The following is a 28,000-nucleotide window of genomic DNA, read 5'->3' as shown; positions in this document are numbered from 1 at the left end:
AACTTGGTGGAAGGGAGTAGTTTATTAACTTAAAACACATAACTCCAAAACCATGAAATACAATGAAACAAAGTGGGTACGAGGACCCGTTGCGCACCAAATACAACACGAATACTGAACATAAAACAATCTCTGACAAAGACATGAGGGGAAACAGAGGGTTAAATACACAACAGGTAATGAATGGGATTGAAACCAGGTGTGTAGGAAGACAAGACAAAACTAATGGAAAATGAAAAATGGATCAATGATGGCTAGAAGACCGGTGACGTCGACCGCCGAGCACCGCCCGAACAAGGAGAGGCTTCGACTTCGGCAGAAGTCGTGACAACACTACTTCATTGTATTAAACATGAAGAATTGTATTGTAAAACGAATAGTGTGTTATTTTTGTCGTACAGACGTTGCATACACATGCTAATCCTGGATTTACAATAAATCAATTTAGCTAAATGAAAACTTTGCCTAAGGGCCTGCACACAAAGTCCGAAGGGTGTAGAAACAAATGTTTCAACATTAGGTGGATGTTTCATGCTCCTGGAAATTTTTATACGATTTTTTTTACACATACACAAACTTGTTTGGATTGGAAGCGGACATAAGATTGCAGCACCAGACAGTTAGGCCAGGTGTGCAGAAAAATAATCTGACTTGGTGTGCATGGTTCATAACACAAAAAAAAACACATGACAAAAGTTATATACCACCCCCATTCCCTCCACCCTTGGCATTTGTCCTCCATCAGAGGGTAGGGGCAGAGCGTGAGGCATCGCAAATCTTAAGGGGCTTCCAGTTGGACCCCTGATTGTCGTGCCCGGGGCACACAGCCTGGTGGAGGACATTGGTGAAGGTGGCGACATAGAAACAGTGGAGAGGGGTCATGGTGTCGGCCCCCAGGAAGCACACCAGGCCCCCGGGGAAGCTGGAGTAAATACCGATGCGAGTGAAGTGCTGTCCGGCCACCACAGGGAGCGCATGGGCCACCCTGTCATGCCATGCTGTGTAGTCCCCATTAAAGAACTCCATTGCCCAAGACTCATCTCCACGGCCCAGCCAGCAGTCCTCCTCGCGGCCCTTGCGTGGGATGCTTGGGTAGGTGAGACCTATCTCCCAGTAGGTCTTCCCACTTACCTGTACCTCCCAGTAGTGACGTCCCTCTCGGAAGCCCTGCCGGCTGATGACGTTGAGGGTGGTGTCGAAGCGTGAGGGGTTCTCTGGGACTTCTTGCCAGGTGTCCGTGTACTCTGCCAAGTCACCCTTAGGGGAAATTATAAGTTTCGGGTGGGCAGTGGTAGGGTCAAGTACAACGTCAGAGGCATCTAAGTAAAACACACATAAATTGAGCAATTAAATACATATTAATACAGGTAATGAGTGGAGAACAGGAGGGCTTCTTAAAGAAAAACTAACAGGTCTGTGAGAGCCGTAATTCTTACTGGTTGGTAGGTGATGTAAATGTAAATGTAAATGATCAAATACTTATGTCATGCAATAAAATGCAAATTAATTACTTAAAAATCATACAATGTGATTTTCTGGATTTTTGTTTTAGATTCCGTCTCTCACAGTTGAAGTGTACCTATGATAAAAATTACAGACCTCTACATGCTTTGTAAGTAGGAAAACCTGCAAAATCGTCAGTGTATCAAATACTTCTTCTCCCCACTGTATGTCCCTTTGCTTAGACTACTCAGCCTCCTCACACATCTGGGCTGTGCATTCCAATTGCCTCACAGCCACCATCCCACTTCAGACACCAATGTAGCAAACGGCAGGGCAGGAAAGCGGCAGGGCAGGGTCGCTGGCATGAAAAGCAAATACCATAGGCATCACACCAATAGGATTAAACCACTTGGTGGGAACTGTACTGGGCTCATATAGCGAAGATCGCTACATTATGGTTTTAAATACCATTTCCGGAATGAACATGAATCTCAGGATTCCCAGCATTTCAGGATTCTCAGATTAGAACATTTTCAAATTTGTGGTAAAAAGCATTATAAGACCAAGCAATTACACAATCAAAGCAGGAGCAAAGGAACCAGACAAAGGAAATACAAACAAACTAGGGCTGTCCAAGTTAATCAGTTAACTCAAGTTCACTTTTTGTAATTTTAGTGCACACTTTTTTCCCCTTGTGATTAATCACATTGTCTAAAGCGTTCAAAATACACTGAAAACATCCCAAATACATAATCTTTACAGCTAAAAACAGCAATGCAATGTAAAAAGAAATTGACATTGAGGTTAAAGACAGTGTTTTCTCAATTTACCTAATCTCGTCGGCCAAAAATCTCCCCCCTGACAGAATTCTCCCCCCCCTTCGCGTTCATTGCTGTGACTTGCTTGCTAGTTGAGATGTCTACTCTTCACTCCGTTGTCCGTTTAGCTAACATTTCACTGATCTTAGCAGCAGAAAGTATTTTTGTCTGCAGTTTTCGGTTTGGCTATTTGTTTCAAGTGAATATGGTGGATCTACCTTGTATGGCGCCATGGGCGAACCCCCTCTTCACTGACCGCGCCCGTCCACACATGGGGGCGCCCCGTGCCAATCTACATGTATTTATTCCTCTGTTCCCCATCATGTCTTGGTGTAAGATTGTCTGTGTTACGTGTGTATTGTTCACGCGCCAGACTGGCTTGTTTTTCCGTGTTATTTTTCACGAAGATGTTTATTGTTAAACATAATTCTTGTGACTATTTTGCGCGTTTTGCACTTTTGCCTAAATAAAGTGTGCGCCTGTTCACAAATCTCTGCTCTCCTGCACCTGACTTCGCTACCAGTACGCACACATCTGACAATTAGTCTTTAAATAAATCTCAAAATTTGTCATCTCTCCCAAGTCTTATTCGACTAGTATTTTTGAAAGTATAAGGATAATAATTCAGCCATAGTTGTTCTGAAATGTGTATTGCTTGCCAACATTTTGCTCCCTCTATGTTTAATATAAGACACATACATTCATTATTAATTTTGGCTGCCTATCCTGACAAAGTTTGTTCTATAGAAAGTATTTGACTCTGATGTGTGCCACAGAATGTATTTGACTTTAGCCACAAATTAAGGAAATTAGAAGGTGGGGGGGAGAATTCCGTCAGGGGGGAGATTTTCAGCACAACACCGGTGCTGAGTGGAATTAGTTTTCGACAGACAACTGAGCAAGGCATTGTGGCTGACCAAAAACAGTGAGTAAAAAACTAGCAAGCTAACATTACTAATTATCCATTCAGATTAAATAATCATAATTAAATATTATATCAGTCATTGACAATGTTAGATAATCTTATCGAGCAAGCTAGCTAGCAAACTTAGCTAGATAGTTTAGCTAGCTAGCTAACTAGCTCTAAATAGGTTTCTCATACGGTTTGGCTAGCTAGCTATATATTATATTAAGCTAGCTAGGCCTATTCCCTGTCTCTGAGTTAATTTAACATGGTTGTAGCTAGTTGGCAAGCTTATAACTCATGTTTTTATGGTGGATTTTATAGCCTAATTGTTTCTGAGTTAGCTAGTAAGCTGGCTAGCTAGTCTCAGTCTGGATGGAGACAGTTACTTTAACATTATATTGAAATGAAAGGAGTGTCTAAATTGTACATCCAAGTTTAGGCTATCCAGTTTGACTCTCCACTTAAACTGTGTTAACGTTATGCCTTTGTCCCCGACTGCCCAGATACAAACAGGACATGGTCATGAGAGTGTTTCTCCCACCCCCAGTGTGCCGAGTTCAGGAAGCTACATATAGAAATTAGTAGTGTCTCAAATGTTAATCCACTTTTATCCATTTTGTCTGCCCTGTCATGACTGTCCTGATCAGGTCAGGTTACAGGAGACCACAACCCTACAGATTCTCTCACCCCCAACAGAGGAGGAGAGATCTAGGGTTCTGAAGATGTGGGGGTTTTATGATCCCTCACGCCCATGGTAAATCTTAGGCCACAGACAACATTCCTTTGTCGTCTCACTATGGAGAACCAGCCACAGAACATTAAACATGCAATAAAGGGACTTTAGAACAATGGTTTCCGTCAGCCACAATGGTGGTCATGACGATAGATGGAATATGAAAATGTATGTCATTTTTGTTTTGTTATTAAAGGTTAATAGATGACGTTATTACGAAAACATTGTAACTTTAAGAGTTTTCCTGGGATATGTTTGATGTTTATACATTGTACGTTGTGTGGAAAATGTCAAGTTAGTTGTCTAAAATTGGATTTGAGTAAAATCTAGACCTTGGCTCTTAACTTGGTACGCCCAGAGAATTGCCCTAAAGGCGGTTACGCCCACTTCTGACCCGAGGCTATAAGACATGTGAGTTAAGAATTAACATATCAGACTAAGTGACCCGAGCTGCAGCCATGGTCTAAAAAGTCAACGAACACAAAACGCAACACAAGGACAAATAACTCTTTTTTCTACCCATGCTACGGATGAGTAGCTGTGTCTAAGCGGGTGAATTCAAGCTGGACCACCTAGCCTCCACTCTCCATCGAATCGTGGTATCTACACTGTTTCATTCCTACGCTGTGAGCTCTGAGCTACAGAGCTGTCTGTCATCAGAAGACCCATTCCAGAGCAAGGGTGAGGAATCAGACCACTAAGCCAAAAGGACACTGACATCGTGAGGACAACCAGAGAGTTGCGCCGGAGAAGTGCGTCCTTGAGAAGCCTCAAAGAAGACTCACGCGGAGCTTCCCCTCTGAGACCTCCAACACGTAATTACATCATTATATTCTGACCCATAAGAGCAGCAGTTCGGGGCAAGGCTAGGATTAAAATAAGCTGACAAATGCACCCAAATGTATATTTCTCTCGTGTACTTTCTCTTTTTCTCCCTCTTTTAAATCCCCATTTTGGTGTGTTGGCCCGTTATACTAAGTTCTAATCAATAGCCTAGACTGTGTTTTTGTGTATGTGTATCTTTTATCATCATTTTAGCTTTCTAGTAAATAAATAATCAACTAAGATTGGTGTGGTACGAACTCATTGGTGGGACCCGGGTCCGTGCAGAATCCCATATTATGCGACGTTCAGAATGAGACTGTAGAGGAAACTGACAATCACCTCTACATTTTATCTACAATTTGTCATGCTTGGCCATATGTCAATTTAAGAATTTCATAGACTGTGTAGTAATGTTCTAAAATTGATTGTTGTTGTTAGACGGATTGCTACCTTTAGAAAATCTAGACTCACTTTTTTTTTATACCAGCAATAAAGTAAGAAATAACCACACCGCTGGGTCAAAAATACACGAATAACAATAACCCAGCAAAAGAGTAAAAAGCAATCCACTGCTGGGTCAAAATAACCAAATTTTGGGGTAAATTAAGTTTTTTCCCTACCCTCACCACGCTTGTTAGATACTATGCTAGCAAACGTCCTGTTTTATCATAGTAGCAGGCTTACAGGAGGCAGTAGCAATCTAAATGACAGGCTGAAATATGAGAGGAGACACTTCTCTATCCATTCAGTGCAACAGGATCTTTTTACAGACAGGCAAACTAGACAATTGAGTTACTTAGACCACGTAGCACCTCGCACTTGATTGAAAGATTTGCACTGGCACATGGAAATTACTTTTTTCCCTGATAATAACAAAAAATACTAGGATTCTTATAGTATCAGGACAATTGCCCATATCCATTACATACTTGTTTTGTCCGACTACAACAACCGTAATACACGCGACAACTCAAAGCTCCCCAAACGACCAAAATACGAGGATAAAGCTAGTTAAATTATTTTGGGGAAAAATCATGTCCAAAAAACATTGCTGACGCCAACGTGAATTACAACATTCCACAACAATGTTTGATGGTTAGTACACTCATTTACGATGTTTAGGTGCCAACAGCATGGCTGAAAAAGTGAATGAACCACAGCTGTGGTCCTGGACAATATCCTCCCACTTTCCCAGCGTAAAAGCAATCAATTCATTTCAGTTAAAAAAATGTTTTCAGATTGTAAATCTATTTTGGAGGAAAATATATTTTGAAAAGTGTTTATAAATCTTTATCTTGTGGCTTAATGAACACTTAATGTAATAAAAGTGATTGCACAGGATCTTTAAATAAATTGATATTGAACTCACAGCTCTGAAATAGTTTCTTGGTGACAGGAACCTGGGACCGGATGAAAAGCAGGAGGTTGATGGTTAAACTCAAGAGCTGTTCATTCTTAAATTCATCCACCTGAAGCAATTCTGGATCCGTAGCCTTCATCGTCTCTGCTATTCTGGAGACAAGGAAGCAGAGGAATTGGTACATACACACACAGCTACTCTTAGATGTAGGTTTATTTGACCATTGTGGTACACATGCAAAAACATACATAAAATGTGATGTCATACTCACACAGCAAACAACACTAACAGAAAAATGGGTAACACGTTATGATAACTTTCATGAATAAGCACAGTAAACAAGCAATATAAGTAAGTAAGCATTAAGAAGATCCGCCCTGGTTCTGCCGCCTGCACCAATCTCAACATCCTAGAACCAGTGCTCATGCAAGATTTGGTTCTGGGTTGCCAAGATTAGAGCCTTTACAATGTCTTATGAGAAGTTTTATTATAGGTTGTTTCCTTTTATGTATCAATTTTCACTCAAGATGGCCGATACTTGGTCAGGATCATTAAGATATACAATACAATATAAAATATACAATACATTATAAATAGTGTACACACTATTAATAAATTGACTAGATTGTCCCACCCCGTCACACAGGACGCCTCTTCCCCATAGCTAAACAACCATATAATGTTCTGCATATGCATTACTTTTAAAGTAGCTGCTGCTCAGATAAAATAAAAACACAGAGGCGATTTGAAACAAACATTCCAAAAAATATTCCATAGGATGTTGGTGGCACCTTAATTGGGCTTATGGTAATGGATGGAGCGGAATAGGTGCAATGTTATCAAATACATCAGAACAGTCTCAATTCGTCGGGGCATGGACTCTACAAGGGGTCGAAAGCGTTGACTCCAATGCTTCCCATGGTTGTGTTCTTGACACAAACCGGTGCGCATGGCACCTACTACCATACCCAGTTCAAAGGCACTTAAATCTTTTGTCTTGCCCATTAATTAACCCTTTGAATGGCACACATACGCAATCCATGTTTCAATTTTCTCAAGGCTTTAAAATGTGCCATCAATAAGGGATCATAGCATTCACCTGGATTCACCTGGTCAGTCTATGTCATGGAAAGAGGTGTTCATAAAAGTTCCAAATTGTAACCAAAAAATGTGTTTCCTGATACATACCTTCTCTCCGTTTCCACATCCTGTATGGAGATTACAAAGCAGTTAGAGGCCAGAGATCAAATCGTAATCAATCTGAAAGTTATATTGGTTTATTGCATCCAGATTCAATCAAATCTACCAAATAGGATCCATGCTGGTTCCCAATTCTACCGGAATGCTAGCTCCCACCAGTAAGAAGGACATTTAAAACATGATATGTGCTTCCCTTGCCTTGCCATTCAATGAGCACACAGCAACATCCGCCACTACTGCCATCCTTTAGCTAGCTTGTCAGCTAGCTTTAGGTCCCCATTTTGGTAGCACTTTGGTAGCATTCACTAATATATATGTGATTTTCCATTATATAGCTTGTGATTTTCCAGACATTTACACTCATTCACTAACAATGATGACAAAGCATAAGGGCCCACATTTAACTTCTGCCTGAACATCAACCACTGGAATCATTTATTAACTACAGATTTTTGTAAGTAGTTTTTAGATACAATATTTGGTAGCACTTTATATAATAACTTAATCATTACTCCATTCATAAGATGTAGGTTCTTATAAATCATGTACTAATATAATGATTTAAATCTTTTTGTGTGGCCTCATCAAAAGTGTGGGCTATTTATACTTTATAAATACTTTATAAATATTTTCAGTGACCAGTGTAATTTCTCACAAAAAGATGCATATGCCATTGGTAGACTTTCCAGCAGTACCTGGTGTACCTTAAGATCTCAAAATAGCCTAAAATGTATCAATGGGGACAGTATCAAAGGGGACATATAGAACATTTTATTCACAAAAACTGTTGTGAAATAACTGTTGCAAGGACATGAGGAAGAGCATCATTTTCCTAAGGATGAAGACTTCGCAAACCGGAACTCCCAATTTCTAACACCTATGGACCCAAAATGTAATCACGCAGCTGAACAAATTACGCAATATTTTAGTTCTGTGTTAGCCGAGATTAGACTGCTCTAAGTGACTGCAATCCACACTTTGGTTTTGGTGGAAAAGTCACTTATGTTCAATGTACTGTATTTTCTTAAACATCCTCTGTATTGTGTGCTAATTCTTTGTTAAAATGAAGTGTTTTGTAAAACTAAAACTAGTGGCAACTGAGCTGCCACCAACGTTAAAGGAGATTTGAAACACATGGATGTAAGGGGTTATGAGACAGATTATTTTTTTAAAGAGAGATTGATCGATCCTCTGTGGCTAAATTATAGGCCTTCTCATGGTGTAGTAGGCTATTCTAAATTATTTCATTTCTTTCTGAACAGATAGCAGTAATTCTATAACTTTGGCAAATTTATTAGGGGTGATACAGCTCCTCCGGAACAGTTCGCACGGCTATGATTCTAAGGAAATAGATTACAAAGTGCAAAACTGGAGAGATGAGAGTTGCAGGCTCATGGCTATCAGAGCAAAGAAATGGAGAAAGATCATAAAAAGTTAATCTCCTTCTCACACTCGTTGAAAGATGGATTGGATCAAGGTGCAGCGTGGTAGGCGAACATCTTACTTTAATTTAAAATGAACACCAAAAACCAACAATATACAAAACGAACGTAAAGTTCTGCAGGCTATACAGCAACTAACAAAATCAAGATCCCACAAACTAAGGTGGGGAAAAAGTCTGCCTAAGTATGATCCCCAATCAGAGACAACGATAGACAGCTGTCTCTGATTGGGAACCATACCCGGCCAACAAAGAAATATACAAACTAGAATGCCCAACCAAATCACACCCTGACCTAACCAAATAGAGAAATAAAAAGGCTCTCTAAGGTCAGGGCGTGACAGTACCCACCCCCCAAAGGTGCGGCCGCAAAACCTGACTCTATAGGGGAGGGTCCGGGTGGGCATCTGTCCTCGGTGGCGGCTACGGTTCGGGACGTAGCCCCCGCTCCGCAAGCTGATCCCTCCGCTTCCGTGGAACCGGACCGTGGATCGTCGCCGGAGACTCCGGACCGTGGATCATTGCCAGAGGCTCCGGACCGCAGACCGCCGCCGGAGGCTCCGGACCGCCGCCGGTGACTCCGGACCGCGGAACGTCGCCAGAGACTCCGGACCGTCTCAGGAGGTTCCGGACTGCGGACCGTCTCAGGAGGTTCCGGACTGCGGACCGTCTCAGGAGGTTCCGGACTGCGGACCGTCTCAGGAGGTTCCGGACTGCGGACCGTCTCAGGAGGTTCCGGACTGCGGACCGTCTCAGGAGGTTCCGGACTGCGGACCGTCTCAGGAGATTCCGGACTGCGGACCGTCTCAGGAGATTCCGGACAGCGGACCGTCTCAGGAGGTTCCGGACAGCGGACCGTCTCAGGAGGTTCCGGACAGTGGACCGTTTCAGGAGGTTCCGGGCCGTGGATCGTCTCAGGAGTGCTGCAAATCAATCAGTGAACAACAGCATGCAGACAAAACAGGCCTTTAGCAATATGTGACCAACCGTCTCGATTCGGTCTTATGTAGCAAACAGAGCTAGAAAATAGTATATCATACATTAGAGTTGAGGAACAATGGGAAAGTAAATCTGCTTTGAAAGTTGATAAACTTGTAATCTCACTCTTGAGGAAATGGCCCTTGAATGTTTTGGTACACCTACTTGAGTGCTCTTCTGTGTCTACACTCATTCAGGATCGTTCACACCCTCTGAAGCCTTATCCCCACCCATCTATTTAAGGATTCAGAGTGAGGCCATCTATTAAGCAACCAAAGACTTCAAGACTAAAGGCTGGTTTATACTACGTGTGTGTTTGTACATTTCATCTCGAGTGCCAGAGTGTGCTCAGAGAGCGCACTGGGCGTTCATAAACTCAGAGTGTTGTCAGATTGTCAGTTTGTAAATTCAGAGTCTTTCGCTTTCGGAGCGTTCAGAGCGCACACTGGACTTTCTGGCCGAGGAGTAGGGTTGATCCGAGCGTTCTGACCTAACAGCAGTCAAGCACCCAAGGTAACTGGCTATGGTTGGCTACCTTGTTAGCTACATCCCGACACAAATGAGAGAACAGCTCACTCTGACCATTTGACTGTTTTTATGTTTTCCAGAGAGTTGGTTACTGCAACTGTCCTGCAGACAACAATTTAATTACGCTTTTTTGCCAACGTTTACTGACACCTGCCATATTCAAAGGGTGTTGAGCGTTCGTTAATTCGTCAGTAATTTACCAGCTGTGTCTATCGACAGTTATTGCAATGAAATTATTAACATTCTATTGAAATGGTTAGTTGCATAGTGTAGTCTTTTTTTTTTAGACATGTAGGTAGCTAGCTAAACAATGAACCATAACATAACAACCCATAACATTACTACCCTGCATGAATCTGCAGGTAGCTAACCAACCAGGTTCAATGTTAGCTAGCTAACATTAGGCTATAACTAGCAATGCAAATGACTCTGATATATGAATAATATATATAACTGTGTATAACAGATCATACATATAACGTTAGCTAGTGAGCCAGCCAGCTAACGTTAGCTAGCTAGCTAACAGTACACTTTAACTTGAAATTAAAACAACTTTCTGACTAAATTAGAAACATGTAATATCTGAATATGTTTCTAGCTAGACTATCTTAGCTAGAAACATACATACAACTATACATGGATGGACGCTTCGCTTCTCCCTCTCTGTCACGGATGTCATGGTTGCCCTTAGTTTGAAGATGTAATCCGGAGACGTTTTATACAACAGCCTTCTGTGTGTTCTCTTTTCGACTCCGTCTGCATATTTACAATCAAAGGCCAGAATTTTCTCCATCTCCTTAGCTATCAAATTCAAATAACACTGATTTCAAAACTCGGTCCTCGAAAAAGTGGAGAGCAACTCTTATGCAGTTCTACTACCTGATATCTTTCAAAAAAGCAGAGTTAGAAATGATTACCTACACATACTGACCAGCTCATGTTATAGACAGAAGCGAGCTACATGGCAGACCAATCCGAACTCATCTCTCGGCATGTCCAGCCCACTCATTATCTCAGTCAATTATGGCTAGCGGGAAGGTTGCTGACTTTTTCTGTTGCTAAACCAACTAGGCTCGTAATTAAAAAATATATATTTGTGTTTACAGATGGCATACAAGTTTGTTATTAAGGCACATGAAAGTTCACATGTTCCAGAAGGCTTTTCTGCCAAAAAACATTGATAAAAATGTTCAAATGGCTCTCCTGTGAAGTAGTGATGTACGACATACGCCTAGTTTCCTGAAACAAGTCACATATCCCAAAAACAGGACAGGTCAAAGTAAAATGGACAATATGGAATGAACAGTCAGGCTACTCACAACTGCTGTCCAGGAGTTTCATCCCATGTACTAAATGATCAGTGGTTTCCAGTTTGTATCAATACAATTTTATGAGCTGATCATAACGAAAATACAATACTTCTGTATTTCCCGCTGCGTGAACACATTGCAAATAGGCTCTGGATAACTCTTCCTGATAAAGTTGGGTAGCTGATATTCAGACCTTAAATAGCCAAATTGATTAGTCACTGGAATCAGGACTAATAAAGCCAATGCAACGGCCTGTTTAGCAAACTGTGGGTCTACCACATGGATGGGCAATCATAAAATTCCATTGCGGGTGACCTGGTTGGCTACACCCCAGTAAGCACGGACCGACGCCGACGTCTTTTTTTGGTCCGGACCGGCCATCTTTCTTTTTGTGTTTTACAAACGGTAGGCTTACCACAAAGATAGGCACTCCTAAAATTACATTTCAGGTGACACTGTAGACCAGGGATGGGAAACTCCAGTACTCTGTGGCCTGATTGGTAACACACTTTTGCCCCAGCCCCAGCTAACACATCTTACACCAAGTAGTTGTGGTCTGTTGTGGTCAGTAGGTGTGGTCTGTCAGTAGTTTTGTGGTTGTGTTCAGTAGTTGTATGGTTCATAGTTGCATGGTCAGTAGGTGTCCTCAGTTGTTGTGGTCATTAGTTGTGGTCAGTAGTAATGGTATGTAGTTCTGTTGTTGTGGTCAGTAGTTGTAGTCAGTAGTTGTGTGCTTGTGGTCAGTAGTTGTGTGGTCATGGTCAGTAGTTGTGTGGTTGTGGTACGTAGTTGGGGTCAGTCATTGTGGTCATTAGTTATGGTCTGTAGTTGTGTTCTTGTGGTTAGTAGTTGTGTGGTTGTGGTCAGTAGTTGTGGTGAGGAGTTGTGATCAGTAGTTGTAGTCAGTCATTGTGGTCTTTAGTTATGGTCTGTAGTTGTGTTGTTGTGGTTAATAGTTGTGCTCAGTAGTGCTGTGGTTGTGGTCACTAGTTGTGTGTTTCAGTAGTTGTGTGGTTGTGGTCAGTGTCTAAACTGCAGTTGTTGCGTGCGAAAACTGAAAGAAGTGCAATCAGAAGTGATCGTGGCAGTTGTTGTCCGAGGCAGTTGTTTCTAGGCAACAGTTGCCTTGGCAGGACTGCTCCCTTCATGGCTAAAGCCAGTGTGAGAAACTTGCTAACAAACATTAGTGCTTTGAAACTAAACAAATACTGCACTCTCACCTACAAAACTTTTTTAGACAAAGCAAGGAAAGTGAACTTCAAAACTTGCAGCTGTTGTTGGTAAGTCTCCCGAGTGGTGCAGCATCTCAGTGCTTGAGATGTCACTGCAGCAGTCTAAGGCACTGCATCTCAGTGCTTGAGATGTCACTACAGACACCCTGGTTCGATTCCAGGCTGTATCACAACCGGCCGTGATTGGGAGTCCCATAGGGTGGAGCACAATTGGCCCAGCGTCGTCCGGGTTTGGCCGGTGTGGGCCGTCATTGTAAATAAGAATTTGTTCTTAACTGACTTGCCGAGTTAAATACATGTTTGTTTGTTGTTGTCATGAATCTGCTAGCTTCTGACATGACTTGCATCTATAAAGAGCAGTTGATGGTTTACTAAAACAGCTATATCTATTGATTGGTAGAATGTATTCCTAATCTGCTTTCAGATTTGAAAAGCAGAGAATTAGATGAATATTCCATACACTCTAGGTTTTTGTCTGTCTTGTTGGGGGAGTGGTCAAAATGACAGTTGATTGTCTAAATTGTTGGCCAAATGGACAAAGTAGCTGATTTGTGTCAAAAGTTGCATTGTTGCATTTACAGTTAATGGAAAGTTTAAATTATGATGTCATAATGTGGCCTTTAGAATGTTGAGGAAATGCCAGGATGTCGATGGAGGACAAAAAGAAGGACCAAAAAATGTATAACTTAAAAACTATAAAAGATTTTAAAAAGTTATATGTTAGCACACTGGTCCTGACCAGTGTACACGTTTTAAAGTTCGAACAGCATTTCTAGCTTAAACGGTGTAAGATGAGTAGCGTGCTAAATAATAATAATAAAAAGTCAGAAGTATGACGAAGATTTAAAGTCAGACCTTTTGCTTTGCAAGTCTCACCTAAAAAGTAGGAAATAATTATTACAATATGAATAACATTATAATTAATAATTATAATAACTAGATGGTAACTTTTACAAGTAAAGTTGTGGGGCTTGCTTTAGCTCTTTCAAAGTATTTTGGTGGAAATTGAAGAAGTTTAAAAAGTTTTATTTCACTATTTAAAGCAAAGCAGTTACATATAGTGAAAGTTACATTTAGTGAAATAATTGGTCTGATTACTTTGATAGACTACTAATCAAACGTATTACTTTGTGTGGGGCAGTTACAGTGGCTTGTGAAAGTATTCACCCCCCTTGGAATTTTTCCTATTTTGTTGCCTTACAACCTGGAATTAAAATTGTTTTTTGGGGGGTTTGTATCATTTGATTTACACAACCTGCCTACCACTTTGAAGATGCAAAATATGTTTTATTGTGAAACAAACAAGAAATAAGACAAAAAAACAGAAAACTTGAGCGTGCATAACTATTCACCCCCACAAAGTCAATACTTTGTAGAGCCACCTTTTGCACCAATTACAGCTCCAAGTCTCTTGGGGTATGTCTCTATAAGCTTGGCACATCTAGTCACTGGAATTTTTGCCCATTCTTCAAGGCAAAATTGCTCCAGCGCCTTCAAGTATGATGGGTTCCGCTGGTGTACAGCAATCTTTAAGTCATACCACAGATTCTCAATTGGATTGAGGTCTGGGCTTTGATTAGGCCATTCCAAGACATTTAAATGTTTTCCCTTAAACACTCGAGTGTTGCTTTAGCAGTATGCTTAGGATTATTGTCCTGCTGGAAGGTGAACCTCCATCCCAGTCTCAAATCTCTGGAAGACAAACACGTTTGTCTCAAAACTTTCCCTGTATTTAGTGTCATCCATCATTCCTTCAATTCTAACCAGTTTCTCAGTCCCTGCCGATGAAAAACATCCCCACAGCATGATGCTGCCACCATGCTTCACTGTGGGGATGGTGTTCTCGGGGTGATGGAGGTGTTGGGTTTGTGCCAGACATAGCCTTTTCCTTGATGGGCAAAAAGCTCAATTTTAGTCTCATCTGACCAGAGTACCTTCTTCCATATGTTTGGGGAGTCTCTCACATGCCTTTTGGCGAACACCAAACGTGTTTGCTTATTTTTTTCTTTAAGCAATGGCTTTTTGTCTGGACACTCCATAAAGCCCAGCTCTGTGGAGTGTACACCTTAAAGTGGTTCTATGGACAGAGCGATCAGTGAAACAAACTGGATCTATTGCCTGGGCTACTGGGGAAGGTTGAGGCCAAAGGAATGCATTACAGTAGTAAAATGATGGAAGAAATACAAGCGGAAAATACGATTTTGAAAACTACCGTGGACTCCCTAAATGACACTACAGAGAGGCTACAGTATGAAAATAAAACAATGAAAGCCGAATTACTTGATCTAAAGTGCAGAAGTATGAAAAATAATATTGTTATAATGGGAATAAAGGAGGATGAAAATGAAAACTATCAGTCAATGGAGGAAAAAGTCAAGGTGTTCATGAAAAGCAATCTCAAGATGACGTACGAACAGGTGGAAACAAATGATTTTCAAAGAGCTCACCATTCGGTGGCAGTGCAGAGGGAAGGCCCTGTCCGATCGTAACTATGCTAACCCACTACAAAATGAAAATTGTTACAAACAGGGTATGGAATTGAAGAAAACCCCATTCTCTAATAATGAACAATTTCATGAAATAGTGGAGAGACGATGTGACCTGTACCCCATTTTCAAAAGGCTCAGAGCAGAGCATGTTTGTCTTGTGGTCGATAAATTATATGTAAACAACCAAATGTTCAAGGAGTCAAAGATTACAACGTGGCTGTGAGCGATAGCCATCTCCTGTTGAAGTAGTCCCTGATACATATTTGCACCGCATTACACAGTACAAATATGGATTCATTTGATTTTTACAAAAACTTTTTTTGCATGAATGCCTTTTTAATATATATTTTTTTATTCATGCAGTTAGGAACCATGGACTATGTGGACTTAGAATAAGGTTGGATTTATGGTAATGCAGAATGGGTATGATGAACTTATCCTTTTTCTATTCAGGCAATATGGAACTTTGGACTATATGGACGTAATATTAGGTTTTGATTTAGGGGAAGGCGAGGATGGGTAAGGCTGACCTTTTTTTTCCTTTATAATTTTTTAGGTATTTAATTTGAAGATTGTACATTTAGAAATGCCAAGGTCGTTTTTTTTTGTTTAATATGAGGGTATATTATGACTTAAAAGCTGTTATATGGTGCGGCACCTTTTTGCCGATGTGAATCGGAACAATTAGCTTTTAAGATAAAACTTCATAAATATGAATAGATTAATTATAGGGCTAGGATAAAGGATTATCTAATTAAAACCTGCCTATGTCCTTTATTGGAATAGGCCTATACGATCCTAAAATAATTGGTACTACCCTTTTACATTTAAAAAATTTATCTCAACATAAAACATGTACAGGATGATTATTCTTCCAATACACACCGGCAAATGGATGGATTAGGTATTGATGGATTAGGGTTGTTGTCTCTAGTGTTTGGCGGGCTGGTTAACACTGGGATAAAGTGATTAAAGTTAACGGTAGAACTAATACAAAAATTGGCTTATGGAAGCACTTCTCCAAGCGAGAGAAAGGTATATTATATATTTCTATATAAGCTATTTATGCTACCTTTTTATATCCTTGATAGTAATGATATAGGACAAGGTGTAAAACCGCTGAGGTGACCCTGGAATAAAAACTAAATGTGTGTGGGTGGAGAGAGGGTTGGTTTTACAGTTTTCCTCACTCTGGATTGTCAGTACTGCAAGTGTTCTTGGCTGTCGTGCCGTGGCTGTGTCGGAATCGATTGTGAGTTAAACTTGGGTATGCCTTCCCATAAGGGAGTGCCCGGGGTTGGCTTGCAGTCGGCTCTGGCACAGCCATGGCACGATACAACAGGAATACAACAGGATATAATGTGATGCCTAAGACGTATTTTTACTTGCAATCATTAGTGGCCATTAGAATCTATGTTCCTTTTCCATCTTCCCTTCTTGTCGGAATACAACAGGATATAATGAGGACTGCATGAAATATGTCTTGCTTGTAATGAACATTTAAAAAAGGACTGGTCTTGTGACATATTTAGGTTGTTTAGGTTTAAAAAAAAAAGTCAAACAATTGAATCCAATGAACTGAGCAGGCTGGGCTGAGATGACTTTCAAATATGAGCATGCATTGTGCTGTTATTATTTATATAAATATTTTCTATTATTGTTACTATTTATTTTTTTCTGACTGTTTTCCATGATATTTGGTTAGCTCTTTTTAAGCATCCTCATAGATATTTATGTTATCATAGGACTGCCCATATTTCCCTCTGGCCAACGCCAATTGGCGACCAAGGGTTTGCCTTAGGACGCAAAGGTGCATCATGAGTCGGGGAGATGGTCTGATGGTCTTAGTGACAACAGACCTAGATATTCGGGGAGGTTTTAGTGGGTGGAATATTAGGACAATTGGAGGTTTACAAAGTTGCAGATACAGTATGCTTAACAGTGCAAGTTATTCTAGTAAAGCTATATGGACACTTAATCATCATGGTGCTTTTTAATGGTAAGTTTAAAAACATTGGTTGTGGTAAGTTTAATTGAAACTTGGGTATCATTATGGTAAGTAAGTATAGCAAGTTATAATTGCTTAGCATAAGCAGATCATAAAAAAATATACATTTTTACATGGCTAAAAGAAGATTTAAGAAGATAACAAAGATCATGGATACATTAGAACTAATGGGTATATGGATGTTGAAAAACCCTGACCAAGTGAGATATAGTTGAAGTCGGAAGTTTACATACACCTTTAACAAATACATTTAAACTCAGTTTTTCACAATTCCTGACATTTAATCAGAGTAAAAATTCCCTGTCTTAGGTCAGTTAGGATTACCACTTTATTTTAAGAATGTGAAATGTCAGAATAATAGTAGAGAGAATTATTTATTTCAGCTTTTATTTATTTCATCACATTCCCAGTGGGTCAGAAGTATACATACACTATATTAGTATTTGGTAGCATTGCCTTTAAATTGTTTAACTTGGGTCAAACGTTTCGGGTAGCCTTCCACAAGCTTCCCACAATAAATTGGGTAAATGTTGGCCCATTCCTCCTGACAGAGCTGGTGTAACTGAGTCAGGTTTGTAGGCCTCCTTCCTCGCACACGCTTTTTCAGTTCTGCCCACAAATTTTCTATAGGATTGAGGTCAGGGCTTTGTGATGGCCACTCGAATACCTTGACTTTGTTGTCCTTAAGCCATTTTTCCACAACTTTGGAAGTATGCTTGGGGTCATTGTCTATTTGGAAGACCCATTTGCGACCAAGCTTTAACTTCCTGACTGATGTCTTGAGATGTTGCTTCAATATATCCACATAATTTTTCATAATTCTATTTTGTGAAGTGCACCAGTCCCTCCTGCAGGAAATCACTCCCACAACATGATGCTGCCACCCTCGTGCTTCACGGTTGGGATAGTGTTCTTTGGCTTACAAGCCTCCCCCTTTTTCCTCCAAACATAATGATGGTCATTATGGCCAAACAGTTACATTTTCGTTTCATCAGACCAGAGGACATTTCTCCAAAAAGTACAATCTTTGTCCCCATGTGCAGTTGCAAACCGTAGTCTGGCTTTTTTATGGCAATTTTGGAGCAGTGGCTTCTACCTTGCTGAGTGGCCTTTCAGCTTATGTCGATATAGGACTCGTTTTACTGTGGATATAGATTCTTCTGTACCTGTTTCCTCCGGCATCTTCACAAGGTCCTTTGCTGTTGTTCTGGGATTGATTTGCACTTTTCGCACCAAAGCATGTTCATTTCTAGGAGACAGAACGCGTCTCCTTCCTGAGCGGTATGACGGCTGCGTGGTCCAATGGAGTTAATACTTGCGTACGATTGTTTGTACGGATGAACATGGCACCTTCAGGCATTTGGAAATTGCTCCCAAGGATGAACCAGACTTGTGGAGGTCTACAATTATTTTTCTTGGCTGATTTCTTTTGATTTTCCCATGATGTTAAGCATAGAGGCACTGAGTTTGAAGGTAGGCCTTGAAATACATCCACAGGTACACCTCCAATTGACTAAAATGATGTTAATTAGCATTTCAGAAGCTTCTAAAGCCATGACATCATTTTCTGGAATTTTCCAAGCTGTTTAAAGGTACAGTCAACAGTTAGTGTATGTAAACTTCTGACCCACTGGAATTGAGATACAGTGAATTATAAGTGAAATAATCTGTCTGTAAACAATTGTTGGAGAAATTACTTGTGTCATGCACAAGTCATTTTAAGGTGTATGTAAACTTCTGACAAACACTGTATGTACAGCCACCCCAGATGTAAAAACCAGTACCTTGCAAAAGCATTCATCGCCCTTCACGTTTTTCATATTTTGTTGCATTACAACCTGTAATTTAAATATATTTTCATTTGGATTTCATGTAATGGACATACACAAAATAGTCCAAATTGGTGAAGTGAAATGAAAAAAATTACTTGTTTCAAAAAATACAAGTAAAAAATTAAAAACAGAAAAGTGGTGCATGCATATGTATTCACCCTCCTTTGCTATGAAGCCCCTAAATAAGATCTCTCCAAACAGGAGCTCTCCAAACAGGTCAGGGACAAAGTTGTGGAGAAGTACAGATCAGGGTTGGGTTATAAAAAATATCAGAAACTTTGAACATCCCACAGAGCACCGTTAAATCCAATATAATTTTTTTTTGAAAGAATATGGCACCACAACAAACCTGCCAAGAGAGGGCCGCCCACCAAAACTCCCGGACCAGGCAAGGAAGGCATTAATCAGAGAGGCAACAAAGAGACCAAAGATAACCCGAAAGAGCTGCAAAGTTTCACAGCGGAAATTGGAGTGTCTGTCCATAGAACCACTTTAAGCCATACACTCCACAGAGCTGGGCTTTACGGAAGAGTGTCCAGACAAAATGACATTGCTTAAAGAAAGAAATAAGCAAACATGTTTTGTGTTCGCCAAAAGGCATGTGGGAGACTCCCCAAACATATGGAAGAAGTTACTCTGGTCAGATGAGACTAAAATGTAGCTTTTTGGCCATCAAGGAAAATGGTGTGTCTGGCACAAACCCAACACCTCTCATCACCCCGAGAGCACCTTCCCCACAGTGAAGCATGATGGTGGCAGCATCATGCTGTGGGGATGTTTTTCATTGGCAGGGACTGAGAAACTGGTTAGAATTGAAGGAATGATGGATGACACTAAATACAGGGAAAGTCTTGAGACAAACCTGTTTGTCTTCCAGAGATTTGAGACTGGGATGGAGGTTCACCTTTCAGCAGGACAATAATTCTAAGCATACTGCTAAACAAACACTCGAGTGGTTTAAGGGAAAACATTTAAATGTCTTGGAATGGCCTAGTCAAAGCCCAGACCTCAATCCAATTGAGAATCTGTGGTATGACTTAAAGATTGCTGTACACCAGCGGAACCCATCCAACTTGAAGGAGCTGGAGCAATTTTGCATTGAAGAATGGGCAAAAATCCCAGTGGCTAGATGTACCAAGGATATAGAGACATACCCCAAGAGACTTGCAGCTGTAATTGGTGCAAAAGGTGGATCTACAAAGTATTGACTTTGGGGGGGTGAACAGTTATGCACACTCAAGTTTTCTGTTTTCTTATTTCTTGTTTGTATAACAATATAACATATTTTGCATCTTCAAAGTGGTAGGCATGTTGTGTAAATCAAATTATACAAACCCCCAACAAATCAATTTTAATTGCAGGTTGTAAGGCAAAAAAAATAAACAATTCCAAGGGGGTGAATACTTTCGCAAGCCACTGTAGTAAATAATGGTTACTCAGAAAGTATTGAGCTTTTAAGAAGAGTAAAACAAGACTGTCTGTTGTCTTCATATCTATTTATTATGGCCATTGAAATGCTAGATATTAAAATGAGATCCAACAAGAACATCAAGGGGTTAGAAATCCAGGGGATAAAAACAGAAGTGTCAATGTATGCCGATGACTAGTCCACAATCTGGATCCTTGCGCAGTCTTATTTGGAATGCTAAGCCAGACAAAATTAAATGTGCCTATTTATATAATGAATATGAGTTTGGGGGGCTAAAATTATTTAATATTTAAGCTTTAAACCTCTCACTCAACGCTTCACTCATACATACATTATACTTAAACCCCAAATGGCTCTCCAGTAGATTATTAAGGTCCATTCTTCATTCAAAAATGGCCTTTTGCCTTCGTACAGATTACAACTTCTCATTTCCGACTAATTGAAAAAGAAATTTTGTTGAAAGTATTGCCTTTTTAAACAAGCCATGCAAAGCTGGTTACAATTTCAGTTTTATCCTCCAGAAAAGATTTCAACAAATGTTATGATTAAACACAAATATACTGATTAATAAAAAAACATACTTCATGTTAAAAAAAGTACAATTGTATTAGATTTATTAATGATATTATAAATACAAACGGAGGAGTTATGTCACATATGCAGTTAGCGAAAATATATGAGAATATCTGCTCAATCCAAACTTACAACCAACTGATTGCAGCACTACACAAATGGAGGAGGCAAGTGGAAAATGGAGAAGGTAGGTAAGTTGGACTGGGAACTGTCGCCGGATGCTCTGGACTGGGAACTGTCGTCGGAAGCTCTGGACTGTGGAGGCGCACTGGAGGCCTGATGCGTGGGACCGGTACCGGTGGCACCGGGCTGATTACACGCACCTCAGAGCGAGTGCGGGGAGGAGGCACAGGACGTACTGGACTGTGGAGGCGCACTGGAGACCTGATGCGTGGCACCGGGCTGATGACACGCACCTCAGCACACCCGCTCTGCAGCGCTCTCAATGCCAGCACCTCTCTCCGGAATCTTGCGTCGAGCTCCTCATTCAACTCCCTGACTGGCTCTGGTTCACTCCTCGGCTCCGCCAACTGCTCCATGTGCCCCCCCCCAACATTTTTATTGGGGTTGCCTCTCGTGCTTGGTCCGTTGAGCTATCTCCTCGTATCGTCGCCATTCTGCTTTTGCTGCCTCTATCTCCTCCTTAGGATGGCGATACTCCCCGGCCTGCGCCCAGGGTCCTTTTCCATCCAGGATCTCCTCCCAAGTCCACTCCTCCTGTACACACTGCTTGGTCCAATTTTGGTGGGATCTTCTGTCACAATCGTCGTATGAGAGAGACCAAGGTGCAGCGTGGTATGCGTACATTCTCTTTAATGAATGAACACTGAACAAAAACAACAAAATCAACTAACAAAACGCTATACAAATAGTGCAGACAGGCAACTAAACATAGACAAGATCCCACAAACACAAAAGGGAAATGGCTGCCTAAATATGATCCCCAATCAGAGACAACGATAAACAGCTGCCTCTGATTGGGAACCATATCAGGCCACCATAGACATACAAATTCACCTAGATAACCCACCCAAGTCACCATCACGCCCCAACAAACATAGAGAACAACAGCTTACTATGTTCAGGGTGTGACAAAACGTGAATCTTTTTTACATTTAAAGATGATTTGTTTATCTTGAACCATTGAAAAATTTGGCCATACCTGAGGTGGTTTCATTAATTAGTGAATCATAATTATTGCGTGATAAAATCAAATTAGTATCATCAGCAAAGAGAATGTGAAATATGGTAGAAGACACAGCAGAAAGGTCATTGATATAGATTAAGAATAACAAAGGTCCAATTATCAAACCTTGTGGCACACCACAGGATATCTTGGCCCTGGTAGATGCACAGCCGTTTGCATGAACAAGTTGTTGTCTATCAAAAACCTAACTATATAAGCAATTATATGTATAATCGTGAAAACCATAATAATGCAATTTAAATTAACTGTGCCAAACGCTTTGGATTAATCTAAAAATATGCCAAACCCTAACAATGCTGGGCCAATTGTGCGCCGCCCAATGGGACTCCCAATCACAGCCGGTTGTGATACAGCCTGGAATCAAACCAGGGTCTGTAGTGACACCACTAGCACTGAGCTGCAGTGCCTTAGACCACTGCGCCACTAAGGGCAGTAAATATTTTATCCACAGCAGATCATACTTCAGGTATGCGATGTTGCCTTTTTTCATTATGGCAGCAGTTCCTTTCTTTTGAGGCACACATTTTTGGGAAAGTCTTCATTGATGAAGATTTTGGTTCCCTTCAGACACTTGACTCTCCTGAAAATCTCCTTGTCTTTGAACCCGAGCAGTTTCACCACTATAGAACTGGGCAGTCCATCAGGAAGAACGAGCCATTCCTATGCGCCCTCTCCATCTCGATGAGTTTAGGGTCCAGTTTGAGTTGATCTTTGGCAGCGACTTTACAGCTGCGAGTCTTTCTGGGTAAGTCTCTAAGAGCTTTCCACACCTTGATTGTGCAACATTTGCCGATTTATTCTTTTAATAATTCTTAAAACTCTGTCAAATTGGTTGTTCATCATTGCAATCATTTGCAGGTCTTGCCATAGATTTTCAAGTAGATTTCATTCCAAACCGTAACTCGGCCACTCAGGAACATTCACTGTCTTCTTGGAAAGCAACTCCAGTGTAGATTTGGCCTTGTTTTTGAAGTTATTGTCCTGCTGAAAGGTGCCTTTCAGCAGGACAATAAGTCAGTGTGGTGAAACACAGACTGAACCAGGTTTTCCTATAGGATTTTACCTGTGCTTTACCCATTCCATTTATTTTTTTATCCTGAAAAACTCCCCAGTCCTTAATAATTACAAGCATACCCATAATATGGTGTAGCCACCACTAAGCTTGGAAATATGGCACTCAGTAATGTGTTGTATTGGATTTGCCCCAAACATAACAATTTGTATTCAGAACAAAAAGTTAATTGCTTTGCCATTTTTTTTGCAGTACTACTTTAGTGCGTTGTTGTAAACAGGATGCATGTTTTGAAATACTTTTATTCTGTACAGACTTCCTTCTTTTCACTGTCAATTAGGTTAGAATTGTGGAGTAACTACAATGTTGTTGATCCATCTTGAGTTTTCTCCCATCACAGCCATTAAACTCTGTAACTGTTTTAAAGTCACCATTGCGTCATGGTGAAATCCCTGAGCGGTTTCCTTCCTCTCTGGCAACTGAGTTAGGAAGGATGCCTGTATCTTTGTAGTGACTGGGTGTATTGATAAACCATTCAAAGTTTAATCAGCATGCACAAAGGGATATTCAATGTCAGCTTTTTTATTTTTACCCATCTAGCAATAGTTGCCCTTCTTTGCGAGGTATTGGAAAACCTCCCTTGTCTTTGTGGTTGAAATTCACTGCTCGACTGAGGGACCTTAAAGATAATTGTATGTGTGGGGTACAGAGATGAGGTAGTCATTCAAAAAATAATTTAAATCAATAATATTGCACACAGAGTGAGTCCAACTTATTATGTGACTTGTTAAGCACATTTTTACTCCTGAACTGATTGAGACTTGCCAGAACAAAGGTGTTGAGTACTTATTGTCTCAAGATATTTAAGCATAATTTTTTTAAACATTTGTAACAATTTTGAAAAACAGAATTCCACTTTGACATTATGGGGTATTGTGTGTAGGCCAGTGACCCTCAAAATATCTATTTAATTGCTATTTTTCAATTCAGGCTGTAACACAACAAAAGGTCAAGGGGTGTGAAAAGGTCAAGGGGTGTGAATACTTTCTGAAGGCACTGTATAAAGGCCTGATAATACATATCAGTAACACATTTTATAGTTACCTTCCAGTTGAAGAGCTTGGCTGAGAGGCCTCCTCAACTTCCTCTGAATTCTTGATCTCATTTTCTTCATTCTCCTCTTCACTGAGTAGCTCAGCATCATGGGCATCTTCCTCTAAGAAAGCCGTGCCTTCATGGTCCTCCTCATCCTGCAGGCATTCCCGAAGCAATGACCCGTAGTTCATCTGCCGTCAGTGTCCTCATCCTCATGGACAGGGACTGTAATATCCGCTGGTAATGGTCTCTGCTGTCCATTTCTAAAACTCAAACAATGAACATTAACATTTCAAATGTAAATCAGTGACAACCCCTCCAAAGAATAGAGTGAGATTGACATAAAGTTATATTCAGAATACACTTCAGTACATAAAAAAGGGAATCATCAATGAAATTGAATATTGTATCCACAAGTTATCAATTGCATGGTGACAATGTTTCATGTTATTATACAAAGGTTTTCACTATAACATTTGAGAAAACATGCCATATAATTGTATATCTGATAGTCCATAACTGAAATAATATGATAATGTATGTATAAGTAGCAGTCACAAACCAGCTAGACCAGGAACATTTAGTTACCAAGCTGACCACCAAAGCCATTATTTCTAAGCTATTATAAGTAGGTTTAGGCTATAACATTACATTAATTCTTGGAATCAACAGCCAGAAGGCTTAATATTTTATAGGATTCATATCACAGATAAACAGACACCTAATGATATACAGCCAGCAGGGGATGACTATTAAAATGTGCTCATCCAATTTTTCTTCACAGCAACACTTTCCCTTTTAGCAGGCTAGCTATGGACACAATACAGTGCCTTCAGAAAGTATTCAGACACCTGGACATTTTCCAAATGTTGTTACATTACAGACGTATTCTAAAATAGATTTATTTTTAATTCCTCAGCAATCTACACCTCATAATGACAAAGTGAAAACAGGTTTTTTAGAAATGTTAAAAAAGTTAGGCTGTAACCTAAATGTGGAAAAACTCAAGGGATCTGAATAATTTCTGAAGGTACTGTATAATCACTAGCCAGTTAGTTTCTAGCTCTAACACCTATTGACAAATGCATTTTATTTTGTAGTTATCAAAGTAAACATTAACATCAAGTAGGCTACCTTGCTTTGTTTTGGGTGACTGACTTGAACAACACAGGCTAGCTAACCATCATAGCTAGTTAGGTGGCTAGCTGGCAATCTAGCTACATAGCTACCATTATCTGAGAAGATTTCACAAAGCTTCTTAAAGCATTTCATGTACTTAAAAAAATATCGATGTCATTGATCAGATAATATTAACTTTTACCTCAGAAATTGTCAACTCATATTCAAGCTGATTCTACTACTTGGCTTGGTAAAGATAGTTAGCTCACCAGGCATCAAAAGTTCATTTCACAGACTCATCTAATCAATCTGAAAAAACAGACTAAAATGTAAATATTATCATTACTAACATAAAAACGAATTACATACAGTTTCTTACCTTAATATTTTTGTCCACATTTGAATGATGGAGCTGCCAAAGTCAAATCGAAGGGGGGGAGAAGCGCCTCCCTGTGGCAGCAGCCTCAAATGAGCAATATTCGTGTTGAGGCTAATTCCCGCCCCTTAACCCCTAAACCAATCATATATTATTAATGCATAATTTAACCTCCAATCATATATTATTAATGCATAATTTAACCTATCAAAAGAGGGGTTTTATGAACAATTTGGTGATTGCAGCACAGAGATATTGATGTGACAACCACTGGAAACATGTTTCTGATTTTCGAACGGACAGGCAGAAAAAGGTTAACCATTGGTATGTTCTAGGGGCCATTTTGAGACCTTAAGGAGCATCCTGTACTGCTGAGATCTACCAATGGCATGTCCAGCTTTTTGTGAGAAATTACAATCGTCACACAAAAAGTATTTATAAAGTATAAATATCCCACACTTTAGATAGGGCCACACAAAAATATGTAACTAATGATTAGTAAATGTTTTTTAAAGACCTATGTTATACAACTTATTAAATACTTTAAAAGTTGTTTATAAAGGTTTGAATAACCAGGTTACTAACATTTACAAATGTGGGGGTAATGATTCCTAAAATATGAATAAACTATTTACCTATCCATTTTAAGTGCTTTATTATGTGAAGATATTATAAAGTGCTATCAAATATTTGTTTCATTTGTTGGACTAAATTAGCCTCTCCATTGACACCCATGTAGATTGTAGCGTCCTAGCATAACTTTTAGATTTTGCAAGGTAGGTCGAATATGAATATCAGGACTTCGTACGAACATAACATTCATGTAGGGTGAAAGCTTCTTCGTGTAATTATATTCTGTTTCCTATACTGGAATTTCTATTCTGCAACCTGGGGACTATTTAATAAGAATTTAAATCAATAATTGAATTTGATCAGCAATTGAATTCAGAAACGACTCCAACCCTGCTTCTATGGGCCAAATCCAAACTTGAAGTAAGTGTGCATAACTTGCTGTCACACTCTTTATGTGAAAGTTACAGGCACGTGAGTCAAATTAGAATGTCCCTATGTTATGTTCAGACGGCCTTCACCTTGTCGTCTGACTGCTCTTTCTCCATTTGGGTGCTGATCTGGGCTATCTCCTGGTCAAGTTCCTGACTGAGGTGGTAGCAGCGCTCTATTCTGTCCTCAATGGTGCACTCTGTGGCTTGATACTCCATGTCCAGCTGGGTCAGCGTGATTCGCAGGTCCTCATCCAGAACCCTCTTCATGTCCTCATACTTCTTCTTAATCTTCTCCTTCAGTGCATTGGTCTTCTTCTGAAGTGGGGGAGTGGTCATGTGAAATGATCAGAATTAGCAGTTTGAAAAAACAATCATAATTAGACTACATTTGACAGCAGTCCAATGGAAATACAATTTTTAAAGATACAGATTCACAGTGGCAAGTGACTATGACGTCTTTGGAAATCCTTTAAAACCATTGCTGCAATTCAACGCATTTGTAGGTCTATTTCACCATCTCCCAAAACTCCTTATCCCTCAGACATAATGTTCCATAAAAATTATTGGAATGAATTGCAATGGAACTCACCCCAGCTCTGAATCTAAATGAAATAGAATAGGATGCCAACAAGTGTTCTTCAAGCATCTGTCGAGAGACATTCACCAGACAATCATTGACTTACTGTAAAGTCAACCTGCTTAGCTGCCAACTTCTTCATCCTGTATGCGACAACATCCCTTTGCCTCTGTAGGTGCCGTTGATGTTTCACAAGTGTTTCCTGTGAAAGAGTGAAAAGCAGCAAAGAGATAGGACATATAAAGTGATAAAACAAGAGAAGGTTGAAGAAGCAGAAAACAGAAAAAATATTGTTCCTTTAATCAAACCAATGGTGTACTTTTCTTTTGAGGAACAACTGATTTACAAAGGATTTACTTGCGTATGGCCCTTCATGACAAACTCCTGTATGTATGACTGTCTGTCCTCCTTCCTTCTGTATCTCCTATCCCTCTTCCCCAGAAAAGGATAACTGCAACTTACCAGCAGAAGTATTATTACCCAAGCTTTTATACCCCTGTATCT

At 40.1% G+C, this 28,000-nt stretch overlaps 2 protein-coding genes across 2 annotated transcripts; both read right to left on the bottom strand.

Moving 5' to 3' along the window:
• Nucleotides 1-3: 3 nt before the first annotated feature.
• On the bottom strand, nt 4-28,000 carry LOC139570576 (zinc-binding protein A33). Its single transcript, XM_071392541.1, has 6 exons — nt 27,854-28,000; nt 27,603-27,698; nt 27,007-27,234; nt 7,275-7,294; nt 6,096-6,238; nt 4-1,319 (listed from the first exon to the last, which is right to left on the bottom strand). The coding sequence occupies exons 1-6, from the start codon at nt 27,869-27,871 to the stop codon at nt 742-744; spliced, it is 1,083 nt and encodes a 360-aa protein (XP_071248642.1). The 5' UTR covers nt 27,872-28,000; the 3' UTR covers nt 4-741.
• On the bottom strand, nt 6,146-24,761 carry LOC139570577 (IgA FC receptor-like). Its single transcript, XM_071392542.1, has 2 exons — nt 24,430-24,761; nt 6,146-9,650 (listed from the first exon to the last, which is right to left on the bottom strand). Exons 1-2 carry the CDS (start codon nt 24,609-24,611, stop codon nt 9,023-9,025), a joined length of 810 nt encoding a protein of 269 aa, XP_071248643.1. The 5' UTR covers nt 24,612-24,761; the 3' UTR covers nt 6,146-9,022.

The sequence above is a fragment of the Salvelinus alpinus genome, chromosome 3 (assembly GCF_045679555.1).
Source record: "Salvelinus alpinus chromosome 3, SLU_Salpinus.1, whole genome shotgun sequence".
Taxonomy (NCBI): Eukaryota; Metazoa; Chordata; class Actinopteri; order Salmoniformes; family Salmonidae; genus Salvelinus; species Salvelinus alpinus.
Note: the sequence above shows the minus strand (reverse complement) of the source record. Positions and strands in the feature narration are given on the sequence as shown.